This window comes from Lolium rigidum, chromosome 7 (genome assembly GCF_022539505.1).
Source record: "Lolium rigidum isolate FL_2022 chromosome 7, APGP_CSIRO_Lrig_0.1, whole genome shotgun sequence".
In the NCBI taxonomy this organism is placed as follows: Eukaryota; Viridiplantae; Streptophyta; class Magnoliopsida; order Poales; family Poaceae; genus Lolium; species Lolium rigidum.
Window position 1 is genome coordinate 124,734,301 of NC_061514.1, and position 8,938 is coordinate 124,743,238.

Sequence of the window (8,938 nt, forward strand, 5' to 3'; positions counted from 1 at the left end):
TCCTTTCACTCCTCCTTCATTTGCGCCGCCACAGCCGCCGCCAACGCATCCGCCTCCGCTGCCAACGCATCTGCCCGCGCCTCCCAGGCCGCCTCCGCTGCCGCCAGCGCCGCCTCCCGCTGCTGACGCTCCTGCGCCTCCTGCCGCCGCTGCTCGATCACCTCCCGTCGCTCACGATACTGGAGATCCCGCTCCATGTGCAGGCGCTCACGCTCTGCACGCCACTCGCCTATCTCCTCTGCCCGACGGCGCCATGCCTCTTCCGTCGTGGCAGCGTCGAACACCGCTATGGTGTCCGCCAGCGCCGCCTCCTCCCACGCCTCGTTCTCCGCAGCTTCCAGGTCGACATCGAACTGCAATGGTGGAGGTGGTGGAGGGGTGGTGGAGGGAACTGGCTGGCGCGAGCGCGGTTCATCGTTGCGCAGATGGTGTGTATGCGACGAGGGATGTACTTGCGGCGGAGAAAGGGGTGCCAGCGGCTGTGGTGGCTACCATTGAGCGGAGGATGCCTTTTATATACGCCGGCGTCGCCAGAAGAGGCAGGAAGATAGCGCGGGAACAGGCTAGAAGCGGCGGGAAGAAAGCGCGGGAACACGCGGTGGCGTGCGAACGCCGGCAATGCGTGGAGGCTGCGCAGCGCCGACGAGACGTCTCGCCTGCCCCTCCATCGTTATTAAGCCAAAGCTGCGACGCTTCGTTCGTGTTTCACTGACGCGTCGGTCCCGCCACTTCCCGCCTCACATTTCTTGTGTCTGGTGTGCCCAATGTGTCCCCTGTGGAGCGGGGATGGGCTCGGGGCGCCGGACACCGTATTGGGCCGCGCCAGACGGAAAGGGCCTTTGGGGCGTACGGTTGGGAACGAAATTTTGTCCAACGCGCCCCAAATACCTTTGGAGGCCGCTTTGGGGGACGCGGCTGGAGATGCTCTAACCTAATAAATACTCCATTTGTTCATTAATATAATATGTTTTTTTGTAGGTTCATCTATTTTGGTTTGTATTTAGACTATTTTTAGTGTGTAGATTCACTCATTATGGTGTATATCTAATTTATTTTGAAATGTTTATATTTGTGAATGGAGGAGTATACCACATAAACATAGTGGCATACTGTAAATATGATTAGTCTTAGCGATAATAGATGGAAGGGGCAGATAGCTGCTTTTTTCGAAAAAAAGAGCTGCAGCGTATCAGGTGGAGAGAGGAATGAGAGAAGATCGAAACAAGTGGACAGGATTGCACTGCGTAGGGATAGGAAACTTCGTTCTCCCACATTTGGTAAGTTGGATAAGCCGACATGATTACATCGTTTTTCCTATATACAGGCAGGCACACAGCCACCATTTGATTTATCCGTCGTGTCACACTTGACACAACCATCCGCAGCACGGCCACCATGGCCAGAAGCAGCCGCCACTTCCCATGGTCGCTCCTGTTCCCCTGCCTCTGCTGCCTCCTCGCTCCGGTGGCCTCGTCGCCGGTCGCCGTGACGCACCTGCCCGGGTTCGACGGCCCCCTCCCCTTCTCCCTCGAAACCGGGTACCCCGTCTTATTTTCCCTAAATATATATGAACTGAAGAGGTTCCATTCCATAGAATAATTATCAAGCGAGAACACTAATTTATCAAGACCGTGTCGATCGATACACATGCTCCATGCTTGCAGAATGCAGCCTTGCTGGCAGCTGTAGCAGTTCGCTTATTTTAGTTTGTCTATGGTGTGCGCTCTGCATGGCTGCAGGTATGTGGAGGTGGACGAGAGCAATGGCGTCCACCTTTTCTACTACTTCGTCGAGTCCGAGAAGGACCCTGCGAGAGACCCGCTGGTCTTGTGGATGCAGGGCGGACCCGGCTGCTCCGGCCTCTTGGGCCTCGCCTACGAGATGGGTAATTCACCAGCCAATACCTAGCTTGCTTCAAATTCGACTATAAAAATGGTAACTTGCTTCTGACATGTGCCTAAAACACTTAATTAGCTGCAAATTGTTTCTCACACTGCTTCGAAAAGAAGGTCATGAATTTGTCTAAGTAGTGGACAAGCCCACAAGGGGGTATAGAACATTTTCAGTCATCGCGATAGAAGAGTAGACTAAAACACTAGAAGAAACAGTTTGCTATTTTTATCACTTAACCATTACATCTCGGTCATAGCTCACATTTTTCGCCATCATTCTAAACTTCCCATCTTTCTTGGAGCCTGGTCGGCAGCTCTGTCACGATGCGACATCATTGTAGTTTCCGGAGCAACGCTCAGGCTCCGAAATTTCTGCAGTACACACAATGACCTCGAGGACACTTACCAAGTGGGTCAAGGAATCGGCCGTCCAAGTGACCAGAGCCAACACCCTATACAACATGACGATAGTTTCCAGAGCCATCGGTACAACTTACTCTCACCACATTACCTGACACCACAACCCTTGCACCTGTCACCCTTCCCGCTAGGTAGGATAACCTTGCACCACAAAAGAATTTCTGACAAAGGCAATGAATCATATGCTGATATTTCGAAGGAGTAGGCGACAAGGCAGATGACAGCTCACACAGAAGTTGGAAGCTTGGGCTTCTCCCGGAGGATCCAAAAAAACTCGACAATGCTAGGTGAGCTGAAGAACCCACCATGAGGGTTAAATGGAGGGGAACAACACCGTCATTGATGCTGACCAAGGTGGAGTTAGGTTTTCGACGCTTGTTAGTGAGGTGTTTTCTTTTCCAAGTGTTCATGATCATGAGGGCACACAGCCTACAACATAATGACGTTTTTCTAAACACGGTGGCAACTGTTTTGTACAAGAGTAAGTGCTCCCAAGATAAGGGAGAGTAGTACGGAAGGGCGGAAGCGTCAATAGCCTGTTTTTTAAAATAAAAGTTGAATCACACAATGTGTATTATAATGTTACAATTTTTTTTTCAAATACAGTATTATGTATTATAATGAATCACATCATTCCGCAAGAATGTTTTTTAAGAAATTTTTAATAATTAATTTAGTCAATAAATATATAAAATTATATCATTGGAAACTTGTTTTGAATATGAATCCAATGGTATAACTTTTATGATATATATCTTATATTTTATTTATCAATTAAATGGTCAAAGTTTCGCTTGAATTGTGCAATATGCTAATAAATCGGTATAGAGGGAATAACAAATTTCCAGAAGTGGCCGAGGTTCAGCCGGGTCAGAGTAATTGGGAGCCGCCACCATCAGGGTTTGTTAAGGTCAATTTTGATGCCTCTTTCATCCCGGAGCTGAAAAATGGATCTTACGGATATGTAATCCGTGCCGATGATGGGGAGTTCCTAGCTGCTGGTGCGGGAAAGTTGAATCACCTCCGAAGTGCCCTTCATGGCGAAGCTGAGGCATGTATTGCTGCTATGGAAGGTACATCGAATCTGGGTATGTTCAGAGTACTTTTTGAGTCTGATTCCACCACATTGATCGAAGCCATCAACAATGGAAACTATGATCTTGCGGATACTGGTGTCCTGATGCGTGAGGCGCGGAGTTTGAAGTTTCTGCACTTTGACAATGCAGAGTTTACATACTGTCGCCGTGATTGTAATAATGTAGCTCATACTCTGGCTCAGGTTGGCTACCAGGGCAGTGCTTCCTCATCCAGCTGGGTGGACACTGCTCCTGCTTGTGTAATCGAATTGCTTGCCAGCGATCTTGCTGTGCAGCTTGTTTAGTGGAATATAATTTCCTTTTCAAAAAAAAAAAAAAAAAAAACAAATTTCCAGAAGTGTGCATTTTCGCAGTGGCAGGTTGGTTTGGAAATGGAGCTCCTGATAGTCCTACATCGTCCTCTCTGTTCGAACCAGACCCATTTCATATCTCGTCGTTCCTCCACTTCATATCTCGTCGTTCCTCCAGCCCTAGCGCCGTCGCAGCTGCCGAGTAGCAAGTAGCAACAGGGTCTGCAGCGGCATCAGCCGGCGGAAGCGGTAGAGAGCCTGGCGAGCCGTGGAAGTCGTCGATGCAGAGGATGACCGGAGGCTGGGGAGAGCGACAGGTTCATGGACTTGGCAGCCATCTGCGCCCGGGGGAAAAGTGCGCCGCCCCCGTCTTGCCACGTTTGCTCGGCCGCGCGCCGCTGCAGGATACGGGAGGAGGCAATGGCGGAGGCTTTTTAGACGGGAGGTTTGTTTTGCTGTCTGCTTCTTTCACTACCTCTTCAGACTTCAGTTATGCAAGGCTTCCCCTGTGATCCTTCAGCAATCAGCATTCAGCAGGTTCTATTGTACCCATCGTGAGAATAGGGGAATTGGTCCGGTATTTAAGCGAGCCAGTATTCAGTGTATGCCTAATTTTCTCAAACACACAAGCATATATAATGTGTCATAGTTTTTCTGGGGGAATATTTGTGCCATAGTCACTCCTGTGAATGCTGAGAGGTTATGGCTCTGCAACATTGCAAGACAATCCATTGGTGATGGATACTGAAATGTGCATACAGGCCCCTTCAAGTTCGACGTCGAAGGGTACAGAGGCGGACTCCCCACTTTGCTATACCGACCTGAGACATGGACCAAGGTATCTTGCCAATCTTTTTCCTGTTTGTAAACATTACATTTCGAATACAATTACGCCTTAATATTCATCTCTCTATTGATGGATTGCATAATTTTGCAGCTAAGCAATATAATCTTCATTGATAGCCCCATCGGGGCTGGGTTCTCCTATGCCACTTCAGAGGAAGGCCTCAAATCTAGTGATACTATGGCGGTAAAAAAACTAGTCATCTTCCTGAAAAAGGTCAGTGCCTTTGCATCTCTCACACTGCCATGCTTTTGACAAAGCTACTCAGGAGGTTTCGTAGTTAGTCATGATACAAGACTACACTTGTAGCTCTCAAGTCTTCTGTGACATGTTGTGAAATTCAACCCAAACGAATTCATCCTACTGCATATATCTCCTCTCTGATGTAAATCCTGCCATATTGAATTACAAAGTTTACCTTAAACAGTTTATTGTAACAGGGAAACTAATTTGTTCCTGATCAATTTCTTCTATATTATTGTGAAATTTCTGTATCCCAAACAAATACTTTTTAAATTTTGTTGCAGAGTCGACCTTCTATCTCATTCAAACCAAGATAAAAAGATCTTAAAGTAATACTTTATTCAGCTGGACCCATGATCTAACCAACACTAGTTAAAGTGGAATTTAATGTTTTCTATGAGAATTGAGAAACATAGACCATTATTCAACATCTTTCAAAGTAACATATGCTTCCATTTTCATTCTTATCTTCTTAAATGCAGTGGTTACATGAGCACCCCCAGTTCCTCTCGAATCAACTATATGTTGGTGGTGAATCCTATTGTGGTATTACGATACCCACTCTTGCCCTGGAAATCGATATATCAAGTAAGACTCTTGTAGTTGTTGTTTAGATGATGAACCAGTACTATGAAGCACATTTTTTCCTTTAATCTTAACAGATACAATTTAAAGTATTCATATTGTTGTGGAGCCAAAATCTAGCACTCATGACTTTTCAGTTTAGTTTAATGCACTGACCGAGCCACCTCCCGCTGATCCTGGGGCTTCCTGAGCTCGTTAGATAAAACTCAATTGAAGTTATAGCAGGATTTTGGATTCAATCAGTTAATTCCATGGGAAACTGCTAGTCTATGTGATAGCAGTTAGACTTTATCCAGTCTCTACGAATCGGCTAGCTCCCAAACAGATTCAGTGTTTTGCTTAATTTATACCAGTTATTCAGGAAATCCAAAAAAAAATTATTACATATCAAAACTTTATAAAAAGGAGTTACACATTAGGGAAATTTTTAGTTGGATGCCGATATTTGAAATTCCAGGTTGTACTTCTTTTGGTGGACCAAATTTGTAAAAGTCATAAACAGTTTTTTTCCCAGTATATTTAGCTTCATTTTTCTTCTTATTAACATGTTGTTGTTGCCCCTCACATTTTATTGTTTGAGTATCGTATCACCCGGGATGTAAATTCTTCGGGGAACTTGCGATTAATTTATTTACTTTTCACAACAAATTCAATGATGATTACTTAGCGTAATGTGCATCACTGTTACACTCAACATACATATAAAAATGAGTTTACCATTTTCAGACAAAGAATCTGGCGATGAACCCCTTCTTAATCTCAAGGTTTGTTGAAATCCATTTGTAATAATTAAAATGTTTAAGCTTTCCATTGAACGTGGTTATATTGGTCTGTTTCTCAACTAATAAAAGTATGTTGGCCCTGTCCATGTCTAGTTAATTCTTAGCAAAATTGAATTCTCCTAAGTTTCCGAAGCTTTATTAATTCAAGAAAAGTTCAAAAAGTTTCGAAATTTGGGGTTTTATATACCAACCTGCCGTAGTGTATCTGCTCAGAATCATCCTGTGAGTTCATGTGAAAAGTAAATAGGTACATCAAAGAACAAAGATGGCAGTCCTCAAAATCAAATAAGCATTTCTATAAACTTTAACTATTTAGATGCCTGCTGTTGTTTTTCCGGAAACTATCTTTCAGATCAGTTAATCTAAATCTAATGCAACTGGGATCAATGTTAGCCTAGTGTGAATCCGGCTTATCACAAAGTATGCTCAGGCCTAATGTTCATCTGCCTTTATTTGTATCACTAAAGAAGAATGTTTGCAGGGGTACTTTGCTGGCAACCCTAGTACTGATGCCAGGTTTGATGTGGCCGGGAATATCCAATTTTTCTATGGCATGGGAATGCTATCAGACGAACTGTATGAGGTGATCCATTGTCTCATATAAGTACTTATAATAGCAGTAGCTGCTGCGGTAGTAGAAGTAGAAATTCCAGTTGTAGTAGTACTAAAGTAGAGGGCTGTATTTGATTTTGGTTGAAGTTTTCAAGACTTTTAAATCATACTCAAAATGCAAAGAAATTCTGCCCGCAGACTGCAAAGGAGAACTGCAGAGGAAATTACAGTGATCCACCTAATGCTTTATGTGCCGAGTCCGTCCAAGCTATCGCCAATGTAAGTTTTCCCTTTGATACTAGTATCCACGAAATTACTAGTGGTGATTAATTATAATAAGACCATTCAAACTACTTAGCTAGGAATCACACAGTTCTCAACTGGAGGCGTTCATGTGTGATGTTGAATATGTCATTATTTTGCAAAAAACATATACTCCATCCATCCCAAAATAATTGACTTAGTTTCTGTCTAAAGCGTGAGGGAATACTATCTTTTCCTGTCAGCCAGCGCAAGACAGAAGATACAGCATATTTCATTGATGTTTGCAATGATGTTTGAAATACGAGAACTTTTGGTTACTAATTTCTAACAATGGAAAAATAGTGCACAAAAGATATCAACTGGTCCCACGTCCTGGAGCCCTCATGCAACACGATACGGAGCCCCAAGATTCAGCAAGCGGCTGTGAAAAGTGGACCAAGTGGGCTCATGGTGGAGTACTCTGCTGACGATGATATCCCATTTCCCTTCAAGTGTAGAGTTGAGTACAGAAATCCCCTAACATCACATTTTATCTGTGCGTGATCACTAAACTAATGTTGGTTAATTTGCCCGCAGGGCGATACCCTTGAACTATCTAATATATGGGCAAATGATGAAAGAGTAAGGAAGAGTCTTGGCGTTCGCAAGGTACTAGTTCCACGTTAATACTTTAATGAATCTTGTTTGGGGGCTAGTTGTGCATGAACATTGTGAACTGCAGGGAACAAAGGGGGACTGGATAACATGTGACCACGGCATACCATTCACTAGAGATATAATGAGTACAATAGAGATTCATTTGAGGCTACGCAGAGAAGGATATCCCGCACTGATATTTAGGTAAACTTCTCCATATCATGATAGTATTGCAATCTGATCTAAAATTAAGACAATCTGGTATAATTGATGTTGCAGCGGCGACCATGATAGTGGGGTTTCCTTCGTCGGCACACAAGCATGGATAAGATCTCTTAACCTGTCTATCACAGATGATTGGAGACCATGGTATGTTGATGGTCAAGTTGCTGGGTAAGTTGTTATATGACTGGCGGGAGCCTTTTGTTTGGGGTCCAATTCATTATCAAGTTAATTGCTCCAATATATTTTTCTTCAACATACGAAAAAAAATCGACATGTGAATGTTCTGTACAGCTTTGTTTAAGTTACAACATTATGCAGTTGCCTATCTTACATCGCTCCGATTTATTTGTCTTCTAGATTCACAAGAAGTTTCTCAAGTAACCTAACATACGCAACCGTGAAGGTGAGTCATTCACATACTTTTACTATTTCTTCCTTTTCCGTAAGATTATATAACATAGCCAAATCATTAGAAACTCTACCATCCTTATTAGTGGTATGTTTTATCCTGTTTGATTATAACCGTGGACTACCATCTAGGGCGCTGGACATACTACTCCAGAGTACAAGCCCAAGGAGTGCCTTGCTATGTTTACAAGATGGATTTCGGGTGACCCTCTATGAAACATGATTCCAATTGGATGAGCGAGTGTTAGCAGCGCACAAATTAATTCTGCTGTACAATACCTGTGTTCTCAAATTCTCATCTTGCATGTGCTGGAATGCGTATATGGCTCGTACATTTTATCATTCAGACTGAGAGCAACAATTTCAGCATATTAAACCTTGCAGACCAGCAATACATGATACATCGTCTTCAATTTGATTTATGAAATGTCGTTCAGCTGACGTGCCAGAGACCCATCCGGCCTGCAAGTTATGGCCTGTACAACGGGGTGATGTTAGCCTATAAAGATAGTCACCTAGAATTTTTACTTAGTTGGAAAAAAGCACTAGTAGAAAAAGAGCCTTTCTTGGAGCTGCCTGGAGTATTAGTCCAGTTCCAGTTCGTGCTTGAATCTCGGACTAAGAGCATCTCCAGTCGCGTCCCCCAAATCGCGCCGGATCGAGTGTTTGGGGGACGTGTTTTGTTCGTGCCGCGTTTGGG

General features: G+C 44.0%; 1 protein-coding gene across 1 annotated transcript; it reads left to right on the forward strand.

Moving 5' to 3' along the window:
- The first annotated feature begins 1,368 nt into the window (after positions 1-1,368).
- Positions 1,369-8,679, forward strand: LOC124679431 (serine carboxypeptidase-like 7). Its single transcript, XM_047215187.1, has 14 exons — positions 1,369-1,538; positions 1,740-1,885; positions 4,461-4,537; positions 4,637-4,759; positions 5,269-5,374; positions 6,098-6,135; positions 6,635-6,736; positions 6,904-6,984; positions 7,312-7,467; positions 7,546-7,617; positions 7,691-7,809; positions 7,885-7,998; positions 8,188-8,233; positions 8,371-8,679. Exons 1-14 carry the CDS (start codon positions 1,396-1,398, stop codon positions 8,452-8,454), a joined length of 1,407 nt encoding a protein of 468 aa, XP_047071143.1. The 5' UTR covers positions 1,369-1,395; the 3' UTR covers positions 8,455-8,679.
- Positions 8,680-8,938: the final 259 nt, after the last annotated feature.